We start from the raw sequence: 26,904 nt of genomic DNA on the forward strand, positions 1-26,904 counted from the left end.
TGACCGTAACCTTCCACTCATATATTACTTAAACGTACGTAGTCGAATGTGTTGAAATCGCGATGCACGGAAATGCGAAATGCGACGGTTCATTAACTCAGATTGAAATTTATGAGAAGACGATGCGAATAACAATATGATCATGTCAAAAATTTATACAAGTGTCATCCAATTTTGAAAATTTCTGGCGATGTCTGTACTAATACGCAACATTTATTTATGAAATATTTAAGAAGTGGGTACATATAGTTTCTTGGACATCTTCATTAAGACCATACACTTCGATTGGTGGTGGGGGTATGCTTATACAAAATCTGTCTGTCCTATGAATATATTCATTAATATTGGCATTGGTATTAGTCATTTTCCTCTCATACATTTAATACAAGAAGCCCATCCCCTCAATCTTTAATGTTTCAAACTATTAATTTGACAATCTGAGAGAGATTATTATTAATATTGTTATTATTTTAAATTTAATGATGCCAATTTTTAGGAGAAAAACGTGTGTGTGCAAAAAATTAAATTTGAGAGAAGATTATGTCAAGAGATTTGGATCCTCTACTGTGTTGAAAATACATCGTTTGATGTTGGGTACTTTTTACACGAAATGATCACATGATCATCTTGTAGACATCACATCATATGAGATATATTTAAAAAATTGTTAGATTAAACGAGATGATCATGTCATCATTTCGTATAAAAAATGCACTGCACTTGGTGTTATGTTTTCTAACACAACAAGGATCTAAATATATTGTTGAGCTCCTCGGTCATGTCCATAGAAAAAGTTGGTGTGGTAGTAACTTTTTCCATTCGTATTCAAGAAGCCTAAGAAAATAACAATTATGAGACATTATTAACACCTAAGATGCCCTCCAACCATGATTTATCCAATATTAATTGGAGTTGAGCTTCACAAAATATAGTATGGATGAAATTTTGAAAATTTTGTTGACTTATTATTTATTGTATTATTATATTGAAATTATTTCTTGCAAGTTGCAACTTATTTTATATTATTATTATTATTATTATTAAAATGTATGTGCAAAAATCATAATTTAACATTATTTTATGCGTCTGTGTATCAATTGTTATATTCATATTTGTAATAATTAACAAAGGCAGTGACTACTAATTAAGGAAGATGAACGAACCATACGACATTACATGTTCTTGTTTGAATCCCACGGTTGGTCATATGTTTCACCAAGTCGTACGTTTTTGTGTAATAAATTAATGTGGGATGGTTCGAGGCACTCTAAATTTGAGCATTTAGGTGTTAATAATGTTTCATAATTGTGATTGCTTTAGGCTTCATGAGCTAGAAATAGGTACTAAAAAGTAATTTAATCCCAACTCATCTTTAATTTTCAGCCACTTCGATTAATTAATATAATTTTCATACTAATCTCAGTTAGTATGCCATGATTACAACCCCCAAAAGCACCACATTCTTCCGGATTCCTGCGATTTTTTAAATAACACAGCACAGCAAAATAACAGTAATGATAATAGATAACAGCAGAAAAGGTCGCACCTTTCACCGAAAAGTTTCCACCAATGCAAATATGTTCTTGACTTTAGCTTACATTTTTCTACAAAGACAAGAAACAAAAAGTTTAGCTTTCGAAAATCTTTAGTCTTGAATGAGTTCTTGAATCCTGTGTGTGTAATTAAAAATTAACGAAGGGGTTTGCGCATTTGTTCTTGAAAGATCAACAAAATTTTGAAGAAAAGAACATTTTCACAGTTGGTTCAGTGGAAAGAAAGAAAGAAAGAAAAAAGGGGAACTTTTCCGGGATTTTCAGCTTGTTTAGTTAATGGGCATTGCTACTGTTGCCGAAATGAAGCCAAGCATATCGGGAAAGAGATACTTTCGTCCCAGTTCAAGTTCTAAATATGCTAATGAATGGTAAAAAAAGTACTCCTTGGATGACTTTTTCTTGTTTTTGTTCACTCCAAAGTTAAAATTCTTGAATTACCAAGAATTGGTATTGAGTTTTGTATTTTCACTTGTGTTGATTAAATTATAAATGTATGTGCATTGTTAAAATGAGAATTGTTACTAATAAGCGGTAAGAAAGCGCATGTTCTCTGTTTAGACCCCTTTGTTCTGGTTTGCCGTCAAAAACAATAAATTACATACAGTTCCTCTGGAGACAAAACACCTCATGTTCAATCTCACAATACAGGTAAAGGGTCAATTAATTTTCATGTTACACTAGTACTTTTGTTTCAATACTTGTCACTTTAGAAATTTATTTACATTTAAAGATTAGTTGTGCCATTCCTTGATATCGAAAGACATTTAGGACAAAGATCAGTAATTTAGTGCGCAGGTTCCACGGATTCTCTCAGCCCAAGTCCAAGAAACCGATTAATGTTTGTGCTCCAGCTTCAATGGATTCAAATATGTGGATGCATTTGTAGGAAAAGATGTTATTTATTTTGCTTTTATGGGTTTTTTTTGTCATGAATTAAAGGTGTAAATCTGATCATATTCGTGTTCCAGGCCAATATCTGATGCTTCCAGTGACCTAACCATTGAAGTTGGAACGATGAGTTTTGCGCTTCACAAAGTAAGAACTATGCATACATTTCATAATCTTGATTACCTAACAGATTTTTTATATAGCCATTAAAAACAAACCCCGATCAGGCGATGCGTATATTCTTTGCAGTTCCCTCTAGTTTCTCGAAGTGGAAGAATACAAAAATTATTGGTGGAGGCAAAAGATTCCAAGATATCAAGGCTAAATCTCTCAAGCGTTCCCGGTGGATCACATGCATTTGAGCTTGCTGCAAAGTTCTGTTATGGCGTGAGTTTTAAGATTACAACATCAAATGTTGCTATGCTTCGGTGTGCGGCGCATTTTCTTGAAATGACAGAAGAGTTTTCTGAGATGAATCTTGAAGACAGGACTGAAGGGTACCTCAGGGAGATAGTCCTCTCGAGCATACCGAATTCAATATCCGTTCTTCATAGCTGTGAAAGTCTGTTGCCAACATCCGAGGAGATCAATCTTATTAGCAGGATAATCGACTCAATTTCAAATAATGCATGTAAAGAGCAGCTGGCTTCAGGGTTGTCGAAGCTGGAGCATAATTTTCCTTCAAATTCTGATCCAGAGACTACCATAGATTGGCGGGGAAAGTCGCTCACAATACTAAATCTTGATTTCTTTCAAAGAGTTCTGTCTGCTGTCAAAACGAAGGGCTTGAAACAGGATACCATATGTAGAATTCTGATAAACTATGCCCAGAACTCTCTCCATGGTCTTGGGGTAAAAGATTCTCAACCGGTTAAAGGGAATGTTACAAATCTTGATTTTCAGAAGAAACAAAGGGTGGTTATTGAAACGGTTGTAGGTTTACTACCAACTCAATCAAGAAAGAGCACAGTTCCGATGGCGTTTCTTTCAAGTTTATTGAAATCGGCTGCAGTAGTAGAAGCTTCCACATCTTGCAGTACAGATCTTGAAAGAAGGATAGGTCTGCAATTAGACCAAGCGATTCTTGAAGATATTTTGATTCCTGTAAATTCATATGGAAACAGTCACAGTCATTCCTATGATATAGATTCGATACTTCGTATTTTCTCCATTTTCTTGAATCGCGACGAGGATGAGGAGGATGATGATGGTGATGATGGTGATGATGATAAGCAATTTCGGGATGAAAGTGAGATGGTCTTTGGCTTTGACAGCCCTGGATCACCGAATCAGAGCTCAATCATTAAAGTCTCTAAGCTTTTGGACAATTATCTCGCAGAAGTTGCACTAGATTCAAACCTAACTCCATCAAAATTCACAGCACTCATGGAACTACTTCCGGGCCATGCTCGTATGGTGCATGATGGACTATACCGAGCCTCAGATATGTTTCTCAAGGTGAGCGACTCTTAAAACCTAAAAAAGAAGCGACGAGAATCTAGTATAATCATCAATCAAGTTTTACTTTTTAATGATCACCATTTTCTGAATGAACCAACAGGCCCATCCCAACATTAAGGACTCGGAACGGTACCGAATTTGCAAGGCGATAGACAGCCAAAAACTCAGTCAAGAAGCCTGCAGTCATGCGGCTCAAAATGAACGGTTACCAGTGCAAATGGCGGTTCAAGTTCTGTACTTTGAACAAATGAGGTTGAGAAATGCTATGAATGGGGTTGGGGGGCAGAACCATTTCCTCTTTGGGTCGATGACGAGACAACTCCACCACCGTTCAGGGACAGGGAGTGGATGCATATCGCCAAGAGATAACTACGCATCAGTCAGAAGGGAAAACCGGGAGCTGAAGCTTGAAGTTGCCAGAATGAGAATGAGGCTAACTGATCTTGAAAAAGACCACGTGTCGATCAAACAAGAGCTCGTGAAACCGCATCCTGCCAACAGGTTATTCAAGTCATTTACGAAGACGTTAAGCAAGATTAATTCATTGTTTCGGGCTACAGAAAAGCCCATAGAGGCCAAGGCAAGTTCCGAAAGTCGGTTTGCTTTTCAGAAAAGAAGGTGCCATTCGATTTCATAACTTTGTTTATATGTAAATAGATGAGTGTATATGATTGCTATGGTTTGTGTGATTTTCAGGTTCATAATTTTTGGCTTCTCGTTGGTTTGATACTTGAAAAAAATATACGAGTCGAGTTAGCAATCTAAACTCCTTAAATTTTAAAAATATATATCATGAGCAGCGGCTTATAAATATTAAAAAAGTTTCACGAGTAGCCATGGTTAGCAATCTTGGTTCCTCGTATATATATATATCACCATGAGCCAATATTAGAAACTCTAACTACTTGTTGATATCATGTAAAAATCTTGCTTTGCTCTCCCCATTTTAGAGTAAATTATATACCTGCGGAGTTGGTTGGTCAAAATGGTCTCACATGGTCGAGTTCGTGCTAAATACAAGGGAGCATTCTAATGCAAAATCAAGGGTCTAAAATTGATTTGCAGATGTATTTTACCAACTCCAAGTACGTAGCCAAATTAATAATTGAACCTTTTGATGTAATGTAAATGTATTACCATGATGAATGCGAAACATCTCATCAAATGGTCTCACATGTAATCGGGTTCGAGACCCAATTACAATAATTTATGGACTCATATGTCGAAATCACAATTTATTGGATGTAATGTAAAGATACACCTTATGCTAATCATATGATAAACCGATCTCACATTAAACATGTTCGAGATCCGGTTGTAACAAATTTTTCTTTCCTCTTTAAAAAAACTCATATTCTCTGCTACTAAAATGCATGGAATCCATGTAGAAAGTTTAATAAAGTTGCCGAAGCCTCTTGTAAAGTTATCAAACATCAGCCAACCAAGGATCTCGCAACAGAAACCTAAAGAATTAGAATAAAGCATGCACTGCTAATCCTTTATATTCAGAATCCATCCGTAACTTCAAATCACTCAATTTCAGATATGCAAAGTCACTGGTTGACATTGCAAAAGAATATTGTATTAAAGAAGTGTCAGTGTGGCTCTCGGAATATATATTGTGTGAAATTTTGTCTTAAAACATAAAGAATTGTGCTCGTTTTATGCCCCCATTTGTAGCAGTAACATGCCTTTGTGTCAGTTGCATAATAAAATAAAAAATTCATACATAGAATTTTTCCCACAATTAATTAATATGTATATATGAAAGAATATATCCGAGTTTAATTTCTGCCTTTAGCATACCCGCAAGGGGTATTTTAACGTTTTTTAACGTACCGAAAGTTAGAAAAATCATCTCAAAATTTTGATGTGATAACTTGGCAGGTCAACTTGTTTGTAGCACAAAAGGGTCATATCAACAAAATCATAAAGTTTCATTGTTCTATCGAAACAAATGTCTCTCGAGTATCTTTATGGTTTCGTGCTTCTTCTTTTTTCGTTTTCAAGGTAAGCTAACATAACCCACAACTGCAAAATTCCCGTCTATCAATAAAGGATGATGAGTTATCAGAAAGACACAAGACAGGTCTCCAAGAGGAAAAAAACATAACTCCCCAAGTTTAGCATAGTTCTTAATTGGCAAATGATATAGCGAGAAATACTTGGGTCATCCCATAGCTCAAGTCGTGACAAGAACCACTTCGGGTCCCATCTCCAGGACTGCAAAAACCATAGAGGATAATCAAACTGGCCTACGCTTGAATGAGCTCGGGATATAAGCTTAGCCCGTGCAGTATAATAAACTTAGAGAGATAGCCTAGCATAGCGACCATCGCCCGAGCATTCCGAGACAAATGTCAATCCTGAGCCCACATGTGTAGGATCATGTTGTGAAATCATTGGCATATCTTTCAGCACACGCAAGATTGATGTGACAGTACCAAATGCAGTATGAGATGTCAGTTATGACAGTGTCAGAAAGTAGGGCATGAGCAGTCATCACGCTCTCAAAGAGAGAAAGATCACTGAAAGCAATGTCATCATTACTTGTGTCACTATAAATACCCAAGTTTTAAAAATGCGCATTAATTAATGCCTAGGCCATTTGTTCAAGCAAACTCGCTTAACGTATGAGAAAGAATCTCTGTTTTAACATGTTAGAGCGGGGGAGTATGTAAAATGTGAAAAAGGGCTTCCTGGTTTTGTCACTAACAATGTGTGAGAAATAATATGAATTGAAGAGACTAAAGAAGAGAGAGACTAAGATACTTTAAATCTCTCATATATCGTTTTGCATGCATTTTGGAATTAATTAATAAACCAGTAGGGATCTACCTAACCCTACCAGATAGCAATGGCTCCCACAGCCTGATAATAAAGAAACAAACAATGAAGCTGGACCTGTCTCAAATAAAATAATGATAAAGTTAGCATTTAAGGACGTTAACTCGTCTCTGCTACATTAAAAATCATGAGCGCGGATTAGATTATTATTCTATATAAAAGTGAAAATATGCAAGAATCTTGATAAGGGCCAAAAGATTTTCACCGTTTACTCTTTAAACACCTCAAGGTTTGGCATCTGCAGCCTATGCCATGTTCCCGTTGGATGCTGAAATAATTGGATGACAAGTATTGTCAAGAATGTAATATATATGTATATGTGTGTGTATTCATCATCCATTCATCCTTTTAAAAGGGAAATAAAGATTATATATGTAATATGATGACGATGATCAAGTTATATTATCGTCCATTAATACTCAAAAGAATTTTTTTTTTAAGGGAAAATTGCATTATTGGTATTGGATATTTGTTTCTTTGCGATTTTGGTCATCTATATCATGAAATTTCAGTTTTAGCCGGTTAATCTTTGTTTTTTGGGCAATTTTAATCATTTTTTTGACTTAATGCTTATTTGATATTTATGTGTGTAGTGTCACATCATCACTTTCAATTAAGAAATGGCTAAAATTGTCAAAAGGTAAGAAGATACAAGATTAAGACTAAATTTGATAACATATATGATCAAAATCGCAAAAAATACAAACATATAGGACTAAAAATGTAATTTTTTTTAACAAACACGAGTAACCGGGCTTGAAGGCGAAAATTAGCATAAAATACATTTTCTTTTTTAAGATTGTTCAACTCAATAAATATAACATAATTAATAAATGACAATATAATCAATATGTGGAAAAAAAACTCATATTTTCTGCTACAAAAAATATATGGAATCCATGTAAAAAGTTTAATAAAGTTCCCGAAGCCGAAATGTGTAGGGATAAGTTCTTATCTTGTATAGTCATCAAATATCCAACCAAATCATCCTCTCATACAAGGAATTAGGCTAAACATACACCGTCAATATTGAAGCAATTCCAATAAAAATGAGGAGAAAATTATAAAATCAACATAAAAACATTATAACACAAAATAATTTTATAAACACAAGTTTAAATACCATAGAAAAATAATTACATAGGTTAGAAAAAACAAGTACAAAAACAACATGTAGTTAATATAGAAAGTTCTAAAAATAAAGATATTAAACATAAAAACTCAGTTGGGTGAGTATGCTACACCGGGAGTAAATCTTTCGGTTTTTGTTTTGTATTAGATGATCGACCGATCAACTTATATAAATACATGAGGAGGGTAGCATAAACTCACCCTTCATCTTACATCACCCAACCAAGGATCTTGCAACAGAAACCTCAAGAATTAGAATAAAGCACTGCTAATTCTTTATATTCAGAATCCTTCTGTAACTTCAAATCAGCCTGTTTCATATATCCAAAGCCACTGGTTGACATTCTAAAAGAATATGGTATTAAAAAAGTGTGGCTCTCCTCCAAGTTGAGGAATATATATTATGTGAAAATTTGTCTAAAAACACACAGATTGTGCTCTTTTTATGCCCCATTTGTAGCAGTAACACGCCTTTGTGTCAGTTGCATAATAAAATAAAATATTCATACATAGAATTTTTCCCACAACTAATATATATATATATATATATATGAAAGAATATATCCGAGTTTAACTTTCTGCCTTTAGCACACCAGCCAGGGGTATTTTTATCATTGAAAATCTTTCTTTTCTGGTATTTTTACGGTTTTGAAAGTTAGAAATACAGTCTCAATATTTTGATGCGATAACGATTGTAATAAACTTTTGATGTATCTTATGACGACTCAATAATCTTTGTTGAACAAATTATGAATACGATAATCAAAGAAACTAAATTTTAATATGGATTCGGAAACAATTTGTAGAAGTAACCATCACAAGACATGGCACGTCAACTTGTTTGTAGCACAAAAGGGTCACATCAACAAAGTCATAAAGGGTCATTGTTCTATCCAAACAATTATCTCTCCAGTATCTTTATGATTTTCATGCATTTTTTTTTTGGTTTTCAAGATAATCGACAACCGTGAATTCCCCTCTATAAATAAAGGATGATGAGGTATCAGAAAGACACAAGACAGGTCTCCCAAGGGGCAAAAAGAAGCATAAGTGCATAACTCCCAAGTTTCAAACATCATCTTAGCAAATTATATAGAAACAAAGTTTCTTACTTATCACTTCAATCGACTGTTTAATACAAGTTTTCGAAATTAATGGAACGAGTAAGAGATTTGGCATCAAAGAAAGCGGTGGTGATCTTCACGAAAAGCTCGTGCTTCATGTGCCACAGCATCAAGGCATTGTTCTACGACTTAGGCGCAAGCCCTGCAGTGCATGAGCTTGATCAAGATACGAAGGGCAGGGAAATGGAGTGGGCTTTGAAAGGGCTTGGCTGTAACCCCGCGGTGCCTGCGGTGTTTATTGGCGGGGTTTTCGTGGGCTCATCCAAAGATGTAATTTCTCTCCATGTTGAAGGATCTTTAAAGCAAATGCTCATTGATGCCAAGGCCATTTGGTTTTAGCGAACTCATTTACCTGTTCTACAACTGAGCGAATTGGATGGTTACCAATCTTATAGCAAATGATTGCGTAGTATATATAATGTTTAGTGTGGAGGAAAAAATCTCCTTTTTAACATGTTATAGCGAGGGAGCGTGTCAAATGTCAAAAAGGCTTCCTGGTTTTGTCAACTTTTGTATTGGCATAAGTCTACTTTTGGTGACTTGTGCTGTAATGGGATAGAGAAACTTCTCAGTTAATATCTTTTCTTTTTGCTCGTATTTGAGTCATTTTTTGAATTTGACTCGCACTAACAACGTGTGAAAATTTAATTTGAATTGAAAGAGACTAAAGAAGAGAGTGACTTTAAAACAGACGTCTTCGATTTTATGCCGAAAACCGATTTTGTCTTTTCATGTTCAAATAATTGGAGGATTTCATTTATTGTGCTATCTCCTTCACGAACACAAATATGAGCAGCTAGCTTGGGAGTGTTACCAATATAGAATAATCTAATTGTCCTCTCCTGTCTTAACTTCCATACAGTACAACAAGTCTCATTTTCTGGGGTGTTAGGATCATCCCAAAACCAGACAAAGCTGTTGCCCAGCCACAAGTTTTGGTAAAATCGATTTGGAAAATTCGGGATTCAATTCCGATTGCATTTCCTTATTTTGTTTTCCCGTTAATAATTCACTTCCTATTTTCGGAAATATTTCCCTGTTTTTTTGCTTTTTGTAATTTATCTTATAACCATGACAGATGAAATTTGAATAAAGAAAATGGTCGTTGATGTGATCTCGTTAAAATAGGTGAGCCGGGTACGAGACTCCAACGGACCAAATCAAAAATTTATAATGTTTGGGATTTGAATGAAGATAATGGCTTGGATCAACACCTGTAAACAAGAAAGTAACTCGTGAATGTGCGCCGGAGGGATGTCCGGCGTGGCCACTCCGATGCTTAAGTCAGCAGGCTTTTTTATGAACACAAGCAATATTTGAAGGGAAATATGTAAGTGCTTTTAGTTCAAAGATTTCCGAATGTTTAAATGACATTAATACCTGCTATTTATAGTAGAAAATGGGGTATGCACCTCGATTCTTGTGCCACCTACTAAGTATGGCAAGTCGGCTGCCCATACTTGTAGCTTCTGATGACTTCTAGGACACTCCAAGCCCAAGTGGTTCTGACGGATTAGGCTGTCTGTATCGATCACACTCGAGTGTGGTGCAATTCTCGAGGTCGCCTGGGTAGTTGGTTACCTGGGTACCTGTATGAGAAACCGGGTGGAGAAGAAGTGCTCGGGCAGCTGTCTTCTGATCCGGGCTATTCAACCGATAACCCGGGTCATCATTAACCCGGAAATGGGTCATCATTATCCCGGACCTTTACAGGGGTATCACCACACATCCTAAAAATAGTCGGGCTAGAGCTTGACTCGCTGTCCCGATCAGTCATGCATGTTTACTCCAAAACATATCCCAGAGTGAATAAGAGCCTTGGGTCTCTAAATATCCTGCAGAAGTGATGAGGTGTCAGGCTTCTATATTTCTCAGGTTTTGAACATTCATCGTTTAGTATTCTCGGGAAATCCAATGAATGTCATTAGGCTGCATGCGTTAACAGTGACACCGTCGAAAATTGTTCGAATTCCGAGGTAATAATGAGCCTGTTTCCTCGATACCCGTACATGTCTTTTCATCTGCCTGCTCAATTTCCTAGATTCCCTCTGATCGTCCGATTGGATTCGGATCGACGATGGAGACTGATTCCTTCCTATATATATATATACAGTAACCTGCTTACCTATTCTCCAACATTCCATCAACTCAGTCCTTAAGAAGTGCAATGGCGGGTTCCAGTGGTTCGAAGGCTCCCGACATGGCAGCAGAGTTCATGCAAGCGGCTTTTGAGAAACGAAAATCTGAATTGGAAGATGAAGTCTTCCAAAAGATCCTCCATTACTGGGAGGAGCTGCAAGGACTTCAGCTTCTTCACGAGTGGGAGGAGGCTATCACTCCTGAACTGGTGGCCAAGCTTGCAAAGTATCGGGAACGCTTGCAGATTTCTGATACGGAGGACCTCTTTGAGGACGACTTTATCCTCCAGCTATTGCTTCATAAAGAGAGGAGGACGCTGCAGAAGATTGCCGACTCCGCTAGCTTTATGAAGGCGTTCACTAGTAGCTCTGTAAAGAGTTTTGTGATTAAGTGGATAGCCTCTGTAGAAGAGGAATTTTTTGATGTAACGGGTAAAGAATTCCCGAAATAATAATAATAATAAAAAATACTTATCTAGTTACTCTTATTGTACGTATTTCATTGACACCGCATGATATATGTACCATAAAATGAATCAGAATAAATATCCAGAACTGATAAGTGATCAACTGAAAAAACCGGGCCCTAAAATTCCCCAGGCTCAAAATGAAGTACCGGGGCCTTACTTTTCCCGGGATTAAGATAAGATGCCGGGGCCTCAGACCTCCCGGGCTTAAGATGAGATCTTGGGTAACCCACGGGGTGCCATGATAATGCGTGCCCTTTCTATCAACGATCAGGAACGTTTCGTATTTCGATGAGCCGATAAGTCTGACATTTTTAATTATTGCGTGTGTCACCTCGTATGCCTGGTACGATTTTCTAGGCAAATCGTGGTCGTCCACGCATGCTTTTTAAATAAACGACTGAGATCTTCCCCCACCGCCTATATATACTAACTAACAGGTTTTCCAAAAATTACTCTCAAATTCGAAATTGCAGCGAAGCTCTTGCGAATTCTCTTCTCGAGACTCTACTTGTCCGAAATCATTTCCGGCAACCTTCCACCGCATATATCATCGTAAGTTTTCTTCTTTTAAAATGTCTCACTCCACTTCTTCCCCCTCAGGAGCGAATGCGCGAGGCTCTCCTAGCGCTGAGTCTTCCGCACTTCGTTCCGATTCTCCTCCCTCTCCCCCACGTCGCTCCATTACCCAACCTTCTAAAAAACCAGTGGCATTTCCAACCAAACCTCTCTTTTCTAAACCTTTATCTTCTGGCCACCCCGGGCCCGAGCTCTTGCGAAGAACAAAGGTAAGGGTAAAGCCAAGGTCTCGAGTCCTCGGGCGGTCGAGATCCCGGGAACTCCCTGGTTCTCCTCTATGCGAAGCGCCTTACGTTTGGGGGCAGATGAGGAACTCCGAGCGCTGGGCAATATTCCTTCTTCCATTTCTATCTTGATACCTGGGCCCTTTGATAGGGCCGATAACCCTCCTCCTAGGTACACAACTTTCTTTCGGGACCAGGTTAGGAATGGTCTCCGGTTTCCCGTTCATCCATTTTATATTGATGTTGCCAAATTTTTTGGTGTACCTGTCAATCAATTTCATCCCAATTCTTTTAGGATTATGGCCTCGGCCTATGTCCTTTTTAAAATGAATAATCTTCTCATCACCCCCCTCATCCTTCACTATTATTTTTCTTGCCATTTCGGGGATAATGCATTTTCCCTTAAATCCCGGTTAAACGCCCGATTCCTCGATGACATCCCTTCCTCTCAAAAGGGATGGAAAGGAAGATTTTTTTACATCCAACTCTCGGGTCCTTTACCCTGTCTAACCCGGTTTCTCCCTTCCCTTCCCCAACAACCTTCCCTTCTTCCATCCTACAAATTTGAGGAGTCTTTCCTCCTGAGTCAAACCCTCGTGGAGGGACACAAGTACTCCTCTTCCATTCTTATCTCAGAAGAGAACTTAGTGGCCTATGGGTTGAGTGCCCGGGCTGAGGACCCCATAGACCGGATAATTGATGAGGTGGCTGGCTCGGGTTCTCAACTCGGTACATACTTTATCTTCTGTGCTTCCTTATTCCTTTATCCTGTTTATTTACTGTGTCATAACCCTGTCACTCCTCTATGCAGATAACTTTGAGATGCAAGCAGCTTTTGCTAAAAGGCGTGCAGCTGAGAAGGCAGCCCGAGAGAAGGAAATGGCGGCTCGCCGGGCAGCTGCGGAAGAAAAAAAAAAGGGATGCAGAAGCGGCAGCCTTGAGAGCTGAGGTGTCCCGGGAAGAACCTCCCCAGGATGGCGCTTCCCGGGCGATGACTGAGAACTTGGAGGAATCTGAAGATCTCATTCCCCTCACTCAGAGAAAACGAAAAGCTACTGCAGAACCCGAGCTGGTTATTCTCGAAGACCCTTCCGAGGGTGACCAAGGCGCCTTCCGATCTGCTCCACCTCCTCCTCTCCCCCCCCAGTCCAATGAAGAACCTCGCCAAGAGCTCCCTCCAACCGACCAGCTTTCTCTGGCTAACATCTTCGAGAGAGAGCTTCCGCTGTTGGTGTTAAGCATTTCAAGAAGGTGCTCAGCCCTGCTGAGATAGCTATCCTGAAAAGCACTCCTTCTAGTGTGAGGTTTTTGGAGGGGTCCAACCGTCTTCTGTCTGTAAGTTTTATTCTTTTATTTCTTTTCCCTCTCTCTCCCTCCCCCTTTTTCTTTTTTAAGATTCCTTCTTGTCCAGGCTGCCCAGATGCTAGTTTCGGCCTTTGAAGAGGTGGCAGCGGTAGCAACCAAGAAGGGTAAGCAAGCCCGGGCGGCTCAGGATATTCATGACCATCTCCAAGGAGAGATGGCCCGGGCTCAGAAGCTTCATGAGGAGACAATTGCCAGTCTCCAAGCTTCCTTGGAAGCAGCTAATCAAGAGCTGGCCGCGGCTCAACTTTCTCGTGATGAGAGCATAGCCCGGGAGGAGGCTTCTCAGAGGCAAATTGAGTTCCTGGCATCTCGGATTAGCTATCTCGAGGATGAAGCCAGTGCCCAGCAACATCGAGCCGAAGTTGCTGAAGATAAGCTCAGACTTCTTCAGCTGACCCATGAAGAATGGAGGACTACTTTCCTTCAATCGGCGGAATTCCAAGCAGCTGTTGAAGATAGGGCCTACAAATACTTTTCGATTGGCTTTGAGAAATGCCAGGAGCAATTTGAGGAGATAGGTCTGATTCCGACAGATAAGGAGGGCTTTCCTGATATTGATAAGGCCATTGCTTCCCTTCCCAAAGATGATGCTATCGAGAAAGAGGCTGAGAAGACTCCCGGGGAATCCGGAGGACCATCAGGGCAGCAGACTTTAGAATAGGCCTGTAATTTACTCTGTATTTTTTCCTTTGTATTTCTTGCCTTTGAACTTTGTAAGGAAATGTTGATTTCTTTCTGTCGCTGTGCTTTTTCAATATGATTTTTGACAATTTTTCCGCAACCCGGGTAATGTAATAACTTATGAGTATTTCTTAGTAGGAGAAAACGGTAATTTCAATCGAATACCCGGGGTCCCGGTCCATACGTTAAATAAGTAGCTTAATTAATACTCCAGATGTAGAGATTTAAACCTGAACTCAGAAGGAGTATTTCTTGGACTCCACAAACCAGGGTGTAGTGCCCTGAGCTTTTTAAGAACCAAGGTACGGAGCCTTGGGCCGGGGATCATGTCCCGGGACTTGGGAATGGTCGAGGTGTGGTGCCCCGAGCCAGGGTGTAGTGCCCTGGGCTTTTTAAGAACCAAGGTACGGAGCCTTGGGCCGGGGATCATGTCCCGGGACTTGGGAATGGTCGAGGTGTGGTGCCCCGAGCCAGGGTGTAGTGCCCTGGGCTTTTTAAGAACCAAGGTACGGAGCCTTGGGCTGGGGATCATGTCCCGGGACTTGGGAATGGTCGAGGTGTGGCGCCCCGAGCCAGGGTATAGTTCCCTGGGCTTTTTAAGAACCAAGGTACGGAGCCTTGGGCCAGGGATCATGTCCCGGGACTTGGGAATGGTCGAGGTGTGGCGCCCCGAGCCAGGGTGTAGTGCCCTGGGCTTTTTAGGAACCAAGGTACGGAGCCTTGGGCCGGGGATCATGTCCCGGGACTTGGGAATGGTCGAGGTGTGGTGCCCCGAGCCAGGGTGTAGTGCCCTGGGCTTTTTAAGAACCAAGGTACGGAGCCTTGGGCCGGGGATCATGTCCCGGGACTTGGCAATGGTCGAGGTGTGGCGCCCCGAGCCAGGGTGTAGTGCCCTGGGCTTTTTAAGAACCGGGTCATAGCAGCTCCCAAGATATAAAACGCAATACTCTGGGAAAATATATATTTTTTTTATTGATTTCTTCCGTCAAACAATTACATCTATTATGCATAGTACTTCTTTAAGTTAAACACATTCCAAGGCCTTTTGAGGGGACGTCCCTGCGCATCTTCTAAATAAAAGGATCCCGAGTTGACTCTCCGAGTGATTTTGTAAGGTCCTTCCCGTCGGGCTTCCAGCTTCCCAACTTCCCCAGCAGGGTTGACTTTTTTCATGACTAAATCCCCAACTTGGAAGTCTCGCATACGGACCCTCTTGTTATAGGATTTCATCACCCGATTTCTGTATGCCTCCATTCGAATAAATGTCATGTTCCTTTTTTCTTCTATTAAGTCCAACTCCATGGCCCTGCTCTGGTCATTGTCCTCCGGGTAAGATTCTACCCGGGAAGAGGTCTGCCCGATCTCTACTGGAAGAACTGCTTCAGAACCATATACCAAACTGAAGGGAGTTTCTTGAGTAGGTGCCCGGGGAGTAGTTCTGTAAGCCCATATGACACTAGGTAACTCCTCCACCCAATCCTTTCCTTTACCCTGAAGTCTTGCCTTTAATGCTTGCACAATGACTCTATTGACAACTTCTGTTTGACCATTGGCTTGAGGATATGCAACAGAGGTAAAAGATTGAGTGATTTTCATTTCCTGGCACCATGATGTAATTCCTTTGCCTTGAAATTGTCTTCCATTGTTCGAGATTATTCTCCTGGGCACTCCGAACCGGCACACAATGTTCTTCCATAAAAATTTCAATACTTCCTGTTCGGTGATCTTTGCTAAAGGCTCAGCTTCAACCCACTTAGAAAAGTAGTCAACAGCTACTAGTAAGAATTTTTTCTGAGCCCGGGCAACCGGAAAAGGACCCACAATATCCATGCCCCATTGATCAAAAAAGGGCAGGATGCCCAAATAGGCTTCATGAGAGTGGCCGGGCTGTAGCTGAAATTCGAATGATGCTGACAACCCTCACAAATCTGGACCAAACGAGCAGAATCTTGTTTAAAGGTGGGCCACCAGAATCCAGCAAGCATTGTTTTTCGAGTTAAAGACATTCCTCCGAGGTGCTCGGCACAACACCCCTCATGAATTTCTCGGAGAACATAATCCACCTCTTTTTCATTTAAACACTTCAAAAACGGTCCTTGGAATGATCTTCTGTACAAAATTTTATTTAAGAGAACAAACCTGGGGGCTTGTCTTTTGATCTTCTGAGCTCGGGCTTTATCCTCATGGAGCTCATGGTTCGTAATATACGCGATCAGTGGTGTCATCCATGAATCTTCAGGCATGGGTGATGCTTCTTCCGCCGTAGAGAGAACCAGCCGAGTAATATGCAACACCTCCCGGGTATTAACTTCTGATAAAGAAGCAGCCATTTTAGCCAAAGCGTCTGCCTCACTGTTTTCTTCTCGGGGTACTTGTTCAATACTCCAATCCATGAAGCTTTCTGCTTGGGCTTGAATGAGCCGTAAATATTTAAGCATCTTGTCATCCTTAGCCTCATAAATGCCCTTTATTTGTTGAGTGATGAGCTGTGAATCAGAATATAGAATAATCCGAGAAGCTCCAACTTCCCGGGCAGCTCGAATACCTGCAAGAACAACCTCATATTCAGCTTCATTATTGGTTATCCGGGAATCAATTCTTAATGCTAATTTGACCTTTTCTCCCAAGGGAGACACTAATACCACCCCTACTCCGCACCCCACCAGGCTAGATGCCCCATCCACTGATACTTTCCATACCTCCTCCTCGCTGGGCTGGATCATTTCAGATAAGAAATCTGACAAAGCCTGCGCTTTAATGGCCACTCGGGGCTTGTACTCGATGTCATATTCACCCAACTCTACTGTCCATTTTATCATTCGCCCGATACTTCAGAGTGAGTCATGATCCTACCCAGAGGACTATTGGTAAGAAAAATAACCTGATGTGACAGAATGTAAGGTCTTAGCTTCCGGGCGGTCATGACCAGGGCCAAAGCAATTTTCTCCACTTCGCTATACCGGAGCTCGGGCCCCCTTAGAGCATGGCTGACATAATAGACAGGTTTTTGATCAGTTCCTTCCTCTTTTATTAGAACAGAGCTGACAGCATACTCTGTAGCGGACAGGTAGACATATAATCTTTCTCCAGGTTCTGGTTTCACCAACACCGAGAGCCCGGCAAGATGAATTTTCAAGTCCTGGAAGGCCTGTTCACATTTCTCATCCCATCCGAATTGCTGGGCCTTTCTTAAGATTTGAAAAAAAGGATAACTCTGGTGTGCTGATCGGGAAATAAATCTGGAAAGGGAAGCAATTCTCCCAGTTAGCTTTTGTACCTCCTTGACAGATCGGGGAGATGGCATGCTTAGCACAGATTCGACTTTCTCTTGATTCACCTCGATCCCTCGGTCTGTCACAATGAATCCCAAGAATTTGCCACTCTTCACGCCAAAAATACACTTGGCAGGATTAAGCTTGATTCCATAATGCATGAGAGTCGCAAAAGTTTCTTCTAGATCACTAATAAAGCTGGCACCCTCTCGGGATTTGGATAGAATATCATCCACATAGACTTCCACATTCCGTCCCAGCTGCTTCTCAAAGACTTTATCCATCAGATGCTGGTAAGTAGCCCCTGCATTCTTCAACCCGAAAGGCATTACAATATAACAAAATGTACCTCCCGAGGTGATGAAGCTGGCTTTGTCTTGATCCTTTTTAGCCAGAGGGATTTGATGGTACCCTTGGTATGCGTCCATGAAACTTAGCAATTCATAGCCCGAGGTGGAATCCACCAGCTGATCAATCCTGGGCAGAGGATAATGATCTTTGGGGCACGCCTTGTTGAGATCGCGGAAGTCTACACACATGCGCCACCTCCCGGTAGATTTGGGTACCAAGACCACATTCGAAAGCCATGTGGGGAATTGAATTTCCCTAATGTGGCCAGCTTTCAGAAGCTCCTTAATTTGCGCATCAATTACTTTGTCCTTTTCCGGGCCAAAGTGCCTCTTTTTTTGTTTTACTGGGTGAGATCCCGGGAGGATGTTCAATTGATGTTCTGCTATCAAGGGAGAAATCCCTGTCAACTCCTGTTGGGACCAAGCAAACACATGAATATTAGTTTTTAAACAATGAATCAGACTGACCCGAGTGGATATACTGAGATCTCGGGCCACCCGGATTTGCTGGCCTGGTCCAATTTCTATTACTTCTTGTTCTTCTTCTGCCACAAAATGCACCTCTCCTCTCCCCATCGTTCTTTCCCTGTCCACCCTTGCCTTCTTCCCTTCCTTCCTTGTTCTACTCTGATCCGCCCGAACTGCCTCCACATAGCATTTCCGAGAGGATGGTTGATCTCCTCGGACTTCTCCCACCCGAGCTCCTACTGGAAATTTTATCTTTTGGTGGTATGTGGATGCTACGGCTCTCAATTCGTTCATAGCCGGTCTCCCCAAAATGATATTATATGATGACGGGGAATCTACTACGGTGAATGAAGTCATCACCGTCCTCTTAAGATCCTGAGAACCCAAGGTTAATAGCAACATGATCTCCCCTTCCGGGTAAACCATATGGCCAGCAAAACCAAAGAGGGCAGTCTCCACAGCCTCTAGGTGGTAGCCCTGCAAATCCATCTGTACAAAGGCATCTTTAAAAATTACATTTACAGAGCTGTCTGAGTCCACAAAGACCCGTAGAATATCATAATTCGCCACTCGGGCTTGGATCACCAGGGCGTCGTTGTGGGGCAGACTCACCCCTCTCAAATCTTCCGGGCCAAAACTAATGATCGCCTCATTCCTTCTTGCTCCTTCTACCTCCAAACATTCCCTCCTGCTTCTCCCCTTCCTCGCCCGGTTAGAATCTCCATCAGTAGAGCCTCCTAATATCATTTTGATCATTCCTGTGGCAGGGGGCGAATTCTTTTTTCTCTCGGGCTCAGGCTCCCTTCTTCTACTGGGCTCAATCCTCGGGATATTCCTCACACTTCCTCCTCGGGCGCTGGATCCTGGTGGCCGAGATGTCCAAGGTGGCACTCTCGGCCTCTGGCTATTGTTACTGGGTCCCGGGATGGAGGATGAGGCATAATTCCCCTTTAGTGCCTTGCAGTTTTCAGTGTTATGGTGGCATACTTTGTGAAAAGAGCAAAATCCACTTTTTTCTGGCCGGGATAACTGATAATCCGGGGCCAAATCTCTGCTGCACTCCTGCACTTCCCTCTCCCGAGCAATTTTCAGAGGCACGTGGTGAGAAAAGTGCCATGTATTGCCTTTTTTCTGTCCCCTCTCATCGGGCTTAGACATCCGGTCTCCTTTTTCTTTTCTCACAGCGTCCCTCTTTTGTTTCTGGGCCTCCTCCATATTGATATATTTTTCTGCTCGCGACAATAGATCCTCGAAATCTCCCGGCACCTTCTTAGTAAGTGACTTGAAGAACTCACCCTCTCTCAAACCCTGGGTGAATGCAGTAGTCTTCGTTTCAGTGGCACAAGTAGGGACGTCTAAGGCCACTCTGTTGAATCTTCTGATATAGGCCCTTAAACTCTCTTCTGGGTTCTGCTTAACTTCAAAAAGGCTAAAAGCAGTCTTTTTGTACTTTTTACTGCTGCTAAAATGTTGTAAAAACACCTTCTGGAAGTCTCCAAAGGAACTGATACTTTGGGAAGTCAAGCCTTTGAACCACCTCTGAGCTGAATCCACCAGTGTTGTTAGGAACACCTTGCACTTGATTCTATCAGTGTAACAGTGCAACATGGCCATATTTTCAAACCTGACCAGGTGTTCCTCCGGGTCTGCATTGCCATCATAGTCTTTCACATTTGCAGATTTGAAATTTCCAGGAAGAGGCTCCCGGACGATGATATCAGAAAACGGGCATCCTCTCGGGACTGCCCGGGCAACGCTCCGTCTTTCCAATTGTCCTTCCAAGACCTTCATCTTCTGCCTTAATTCCATCAATTCCTCTGCCACGGTAGGAGATTTGGACCCAGCACTGGATCCCTCGTCTTCTCCTACCATCTCGTTATCCCTCCTTCCCTGCCCTTCCCCTGCTCCTGCTCCTGCTCAAATCCCTGATCACGTCCCTGTTTATCACCGGGTGGTGTGACAGGGTGAGAGACCTCCTTCCTGGCCATAGCTAGCACAACGGCATCGGCCATCATTTTCTTTAACTCTTCAGGGGTCAGGGTAATGAGGTTTGTTCCAATGTTATTAACATCAGCTTGTCTTGAAGTTTGCCCCCCATCACCCTGGGCGTGAGAATTACCCTGGTTGGTTCTTCTCGTACGAGCCATATCAACGTCTCGAACTCAGTGTTTTCCCACAGACGGCGCCAATGATGTGATCTCGTTAAAATAGGTGAGCCGGGTACGAGGCTCCAATGGACCAAATCAATAATTTATAATGTTTGGGAATTTGAGTGAAGATAATGGCTTGGATCAACACCTGTAAACAAGAAAGTAACTCGTGAATGGGCGCCGGAGGGATGTCCGACGTGGCCACTCCGATGCTTAAGTCAGCAGGCTTTTTTATGAACACAAGCAATATTTGAAGGGAAATATGTAAGTGCTTTTAGTTCAAAGATTTCTGAATGTTTAAATGACATTAATATCTGCTATTTATAGTAGAAAATGGGGTATGCACCTCGATTCGTGTGCCACCTACTAAGTATGGCAAGTCGGCTGCCCATACTTGTAGCTTCTGATGACTTCTAGGACACTCCAAGCCCAAGTGGTTCTGACGGATTAGGCTGCCTGTATCTATCACACTCGAGTGTGGTGCAATTCTCGAGGTCGCCTGGGTAGTTGGTTACCTGGGTACCTGTATGAGAAACCGGGTGGAGAAGAAGTGCCCGGGCAGTTGTCTTCTGACCCGGGCTATTCAACCGATAACCCGGGTCATCATTAACCCGGAAATGGGTCACCATTATCCCGGACCTTTACAGGGGTATCAGTCGTGAATGATTCTTGACAAAAACTTGTGTGAGACGGTCTCACGAGTCGTATTTTGTGAGATGGGTCTCTATTTGGGACATCCATGAAAAATATTACTTTTTATGCTAAGAGTATTAATTTTTATTGTGAATATCGGTAGGGTTGACCCGTCTCACAGATAAAGATTCGTGAGACCGTTTCACAAAAGACCTACTCATGATTATTTAAAAAAAACAAAATTTATTTTCCTACTTTTATATATGGATCAACATGTTATCTGCTTTTAATTAATTTAATATACTTGAAGCAAACTGAATATAAAACGGGTTTCAAGAAACAAAACTGAAACAAGAACCATCGTACTGCTTGATCACTATGGTGGAGAGTCTTACGAATTTTTATTCGTGAGACGGGTCAACTTCACCCATATTCACAATAAAAAATAATATTTTGGACTTAAAAATAATATTTTTTAGTGATCCAAATAGAAGACCACTTTCTCACAAGAGTTTTTGTGCACTGTCATTTATATTGTCACTTTGCTAACATGTATTTATCATGTCGGCTATTGCTTGATATTCTTTCTTTTTTGTTTCGGCACGTTTGATTAAGTTTTTTATTTGGTCAATCTATTTAAGTTTTAAGGACATATATGTAAAAAAAATTGTAATTGAGGTTTTATTCGCACCTTAATTCAATGTCATTAATCATCATTTAATCAATATATGTGTGTGCCATTCAATATATGACCCTTTCTCTGTTGAGCATTCAATATTGGAAGAGATTCAGTTCTCCCATTTTGTACTATATATATATGTGTATGTGTGTGCCAGAAGAGCAAGTGGACAAAATGATTTTCAATTCCTTTTTCCTTGCTTGCTAATTGCTAATTGCCTGTCTTCCTTGTGTTGTTGCACGAGTCTTCTTCCTTAAACAGTACAAAGTTGCTTATATGATAGAGGTCACTTCACTTTTTAGCAGTACTTCGTTGCTGGCATAGAAAGTTAAAAATAGAAAATTCTACGGCAACTTAAGTTTATGTCTTTTACTGCTAAATTCTTCATTTCTTGGTACAACTTGAGCATTATAATTCCAAATTCCAAGCCAACTCCTAAAATTTATGCCGACCATTGTTCTTCATCAACTATTGTGACAAAATATACGAGGTGTTCAAGAAAGTCTTATTATATATATCTTTTCAATTTTTTCATTGTTCAAGATAATTTGGAAGAATCAATGTTATTGTGAGTCCATAGGAGTTAACTAGAATGTTGGCGAAATAGAGTAACATCAACGATGGTGGCTTCGCCGTAACTAACCATTAGTTTTTGGGTTTGTGCATTGCTGTTTTATAGGTGACTTGGTATAATGATTTCTTCGTGTTTTCACCACATGCAACTATTAAATGCATTGTTGATTAATGATGAAATCTTATGGATAAGAAACAGAATAACAAACGGACTCGAAATAAATGTTTTTTCCCTAACTCATCTATTGAAATCAGTGGCAGAGTATAATCTGTTCATGATATTTAGCAAATCCACACAGAGTAATTGCATATTAATTTCTTGCTGTCTACAACATTAGATAAAAATGGCAAGATTTATTGATGATTGCTTATTTTTTGCTTCACTTACATGCATGCGAGTGCTATATTTTCTTTCATTAGTATTCGATCATATGAGATTCATCATGCATGCTCAGAGCAATCATCTAATCTTGGCTGCATAACAAATAGTTTCGTTTTACAATGTATGAACCAGACGGGGTTTAAATCATTCGGTGTTGTGTGTTTGTGTGAACTGTTCTTTGTTGCTAATTAATCAGCGGCATTTTTAAGATCATACTAAATAATTACGATAAATTGATAAGACGATGCATGCTTATTTTATCCAACAATTACTGAAATCTGTCATGGATTTTTGGAACAATCATCCCCTTGAAAAACCAGTTGGTTTATTCTTTTTGTCATAAATAATCCTCTGATTTGTTTGTTAATATGATCCGATGATGGTCAGCGAATTGCTCCTAAGCATTGCCAAACAAAAAATATTCTTTAAACTGGCCAGGAAATATTTTCTTTACAACCACCCCATAAATGATTCAGCTTTAACAATGAAATCAGCTTTTGATCCCCGGAAATGGAAAGTTACCTCCGGAATCTTGATAGATTTGTCTCTCTCGTAGCATGATTCCAAATCCAAATCTCCTTTTACTATCTTGAATGCTGGGAAATACGATCCAGCTCTATCCTGACTCCTGTGCGCTTCATAGGCAGGGGATATGATCCTTGAATATCTAGCGGTGGTGTCGAATACGCAGCCTCGTGAATGACCTGTCATTTTTTAATTCAAAAGCCATGGGGTTGATGTCCAGCCTTCTCTTATTCATGCTAACGCCGTGAAATTCTACATAATACATGCTCTTTTTATTGACCATGTACAATGGCGTCCAAGTTGCTACTTTAGGAGCATATGTCCCTAAATAGGGAGAAGGGATTAAAATAAATTTTTCGACTTTAGGAAATTAAACCAGCATAGGGAATTAGGATGAAAGAAATATAATTGAATTTTTGGCAGAATAATAGTTATGTGAGGGAGTGGGAGTAGTTTTTTCCCCTTATTTTTGGCCTTTTTTTCGCAAATTTGACAGATGACTCTCCACAAAGTTCAATTTTAATATATCACCTCCTTATTTTTGGTCAAATGAATGGGATTGGGACTATATGGATTTCGTTTGGTTGGAGAAGTTAATATATTTAAAATACTTTTAAATTAACAATTATATATTTCTTTAAAAAGTATAATTTTTTTATTACAAAAGTTGTTTTGAAAAAAAAAAAACTTAAAAATGTTTTTACAATAGATATGATTTGTGAATTTTTACTTCTAGTGTGTAAAAATAAAAATAACATTTTCCACCATTTTTTAAAAGGTAAAAACCGCTTCTATTTTTCAATAATAGCACTTAAAATAGTTACACTTATTTAAAAACCGCTTCTATTTTTTAAATTTTATTCAATACTTGAGATTTTTTTTCCTTTGTCAATGAAAATGTTCCTAAAAATAAAAAAAAAAAATAAATTGATATTGTGATTGGGCCTGTTTGGACCTCTACCGCGGAGATCCAAAAACAAGATTACGAAAAGAATTCGAAATCTTCGTTCTATGTCTGCAATGATAAATCCATTCATTTCAAGATAAAAACTTGTGTGAGACAATCTTACGGATCGTATTAGGTGAGACGGATCTCTTATCTGAGTCTCGTGAAAAAATATTACTTTTTATGCTAAGAGTAAGAATATCGGTAGGGTTGACCTGTCTCACAGATAAGATTCATGAGACCGTCTCACAAGATACATACATACTCTCACTGGAATTATTGTTTTCAATACAAGGGGATTTAGCTTCTGGTAGATAAACCAGCATTTGTAATTTTTTTCTGAAACATAATATAATTTTCATCAAACTTAACTATTAGTAAACCAATTTTCATTGATTTTAGAATCCATTTTATTCTATTTGGGGTTTTTTCCAAGCCTGACATAGGTTTGGCCTTGCTGTCTGAAGTAAAAAGTCTATGGTTACTTTTGGGGCCCTTAGATTTCATTGTCTCCAAGTTGGTGCAAAGTGTGATTCGACATTAATAACTCAAAGAGCACATATAGCTGCAGCGCAACTACTACTCTTCAAACTGTATCTATAATATATTCGAAAATGATGTTGGCTTCTTTCAGAAAACATTATTACATGCCAAAAGCCTCACGTATTGTCAGAATCCAGAATCAAATTTTCACTGCTTTTTTATTTATTCTGTGACACGTCTTTCTCCCTCGATCATATCTATTTCTCTCTATACATTTGTATGCCAAATTTAACGTTGGGCGAAAGGAAACTATGTTTATTTGTTGATTTTCATTTTGATAAATAATTATTGGATTGTACTTAATTGAAAAGTATTAAAATGAAATGAAATTCCTAATTTTTATTATTCTTATTTATAAAAGTAAATTCCGAGGAGAACGTTAAATTGACCCCACGCTACTCAATATTGCATAGGATTGCACTATTTTATTACAGGCCCCATGTCCGAATGTGGTAGCAGCAAGAAGACTAAAGTAACATACAAATTATTAATTAGCATGTAAACAAAAGTGGTTGGAGAAAGTCTTTCAAGTTTGAACAAGAGGAGGAAAACATAGTTGGTTGAATATGGTCCGCAAAAAAAACATTTCTTGACAAGACAAGTCTTGTTCACCCAAATTCCCAAAATAAAGAAAGAACAATGTTTATTATTATTATTATTATTATTGAAAACACCCAAAAATAACAATGAACCTTAAACAAACCCTTATGATTTAAATAAAATTATCCTATTCATTCCCTGAGTTAATCATTAACAAACAGCGAAATCAAGAATTTTCCTAGGCAATTTTTCGAAGAAATCTGATACTTGTCACGCACTCATGCTTCTATCTATCATACAATCATCCAAACAAATCAAGCCGCTTATGAGCTCCTCGAAACTCGACGTGGCAAAAAAACTCGTTCGAAATCATTTGTGAATTGTGAAGTTTATCGAGCCGAACTTGAGCTTAAAAATATTCAACTCGTAAGTTCGTGAGCTCGACTAGTTTGTTGGGTCTTGACCATACAATAATAACTTACATTGTCACATGTCAAATTTTAATGTAAGGAAAGTGATTAAAATGTTACAAACTGAGAAGCTAACCTTCTTAAATTGTCATATTGTAGTTGATCTTTTGGCTAAAAATAATCGATGAGCTTGTTTAACGAGCTCGAAAATTATCTTGTTTAACTAGCTCAAAAACAAGCTCGTTTAACGAGCTAAACTCGAGTCAGACTTGTTAAATATAATAATCGAGCTATTAGTGAGCAAAGATCGAGTTATTTGCAAGCTTAATAATTCTCTAACTAGCCGAACTTGAGACTCGTGATAAAAACACAAATCAAGCTGGTGTTATATATACATTAAACGAATCGAGCTCGAACCTAATCCTGTTCGACTCGGATCGTTTGCATCTCTGCCAACCTCGTCACAACCATGACGGTGTTTTCCTGTAAAAATCAAACTGAAAATAAGACCATCGGTTTCTATAACAGAATGATGTAAAAAAAACCAACCATTTTAATCAAGTTTCTTACTGTTGTTGCAGTTGATCAAATTACATATATAAATAAATAAATGAAATCCACGTTAGCTTATTCCTTTTTTCGTCAAAAAGAGAACTGTATTGGCTCTGCAAACACCCATACCATTTATTAAAGTTCTATGTTAAAAGGAATCACGAGCCAATGAAATGTCTGTATCGAATAGGCAGAGGTCGGCTTTTCTTTTTCTTTACCTCACAAATATACACACACACCACACATATTTTATATGTGTGGGGTTCTGTTATTTTATTAGCTGTCAATTTGTCCGTATCTGACTTTTTTCCACTCTGTTTCAGTCAAAAGGAGGAAATGATCAATCAATATTATACAATAGATTATAGAATGTGTGGTTATTATTAATATATAATTATTATAGAGATTCGACCATTCAATTGC

General features: G+C 39.6%; 4 protein-coding genes across 6 annotated transcripts; 2 read left to right on the plus strand and 2 right to left on the minus strand.

The window, feature by feature from the left end:
- The first annotated feature begins 1,512 nt into the window (after window positions 1-1,512).
- LOC142530089 (BTB/POZ domain-containing protein At1g03010-like) lies at window positions 1,513-4,615 on the plus strand. 3 transcript variants are annotated; one of them, XM_075635863.1, is made up of 5 exons: window positions 1,832-1,921; window positions 2,083-2,201; window positions 2,522-2,588; window positions 2,691-3,899; window positions 4,003-4,615. In XM_075635863.1, the coding sequence occupies exons 3-5, from the start codon at window positions 2,568-2,570 to the stop codon at window positions 4,537-4,539; spliced, it is 1,767 nt and encodes a 588-aa protein (XP_075491978.1). In that variant the 5' UTR covers window positions 1,832-1,921; window positions 2,083-2,201; window positions 2,522-2,567; the 3' UTR covers window positions 4,540-4,615. The 3 variants fall into 3 exon arrangements, with proteins under 3 accessions (XP_075491976.1, XP_075491978.1, XP_075491977.1); XM_075635861.1 differs by lacking the exon at window positions 2,083-2,201 and having other exon boundaries at window positions 1,513-1,921; XM_075635862.1 differs by lacking the exons at window positions 1,832-1,921; window positions 2,083-2,201 and adding an exon at window positions 2,218-2,435.
- A 4,275-nt stretch (window positions 4,616-8,890) lies between these two features.
- LOC142529205 (glutaredoxin-C11-like) lies at window positions 8,891-9,588 on the plus strand. The gene has a single exon (XM_075634666.1). The coding sequence runs from the start codon at window positions 9,035-9,037 to the stop codon at window positions 9,341-9,343; it is 309 nt and encodes a 102-aa protein (XP_075490781.1). The 5' UTR covers window positions 8,891-9,034; the 3' UTR covers window positions 9,344-9,588.
- Window positions 9,589-16,233: 6,645 nt separating this feature from the next.
- On the minus strand, window positions 16,234-17,277 carry LOC142528560 (uncharacterized). The gene has a single exon (XM_075633601.1). The coding sequence runs from the start codon at window positions 17,275-17,277 to the stop codon at window positions 16,234-16,236; it is 1,044 nt and encodes a 347-aa protein (XP_075489716.1).
- On the minus strand, window positions 17,274-20,420 carry LOC142528562 (uncharacterized). Its single transcript, XM_075633602.1, has 4 exons — window positions 19,134-20,420; window positions 18,612-19,037; window positions 18,297-18,491; window positions 17,274-18,041 (listed from the first exon to the last, which is right to left on the minus strand). Exons 1-4 carry the CDS (start codon window positions 20,418-20,420, stop codon window positions 17,274-17,276), a joined length of 2,676 nt encoding a protein of 891 aa, XP_075489717.1.
- Between the last annotated feature and the right edge of the window lie 6,484 nt (window positions 20,421-26,904).

Source organism: Primulina tabacum, chromosome 16 (assembly GCF_025594145.1).
Source record: "Primulina tabacum isolate GXHZ01 chromosome 16, ASM2559414v2, whole genome shotgun sequence".
Taxonomy (NCBI): domain Eukaryota; kingdom Viridiplantae; phylum Streptophyta; class Magnoliopsida; order Lamiales; family Gesneriaceae; genus Primulina; species Primulina tabacum.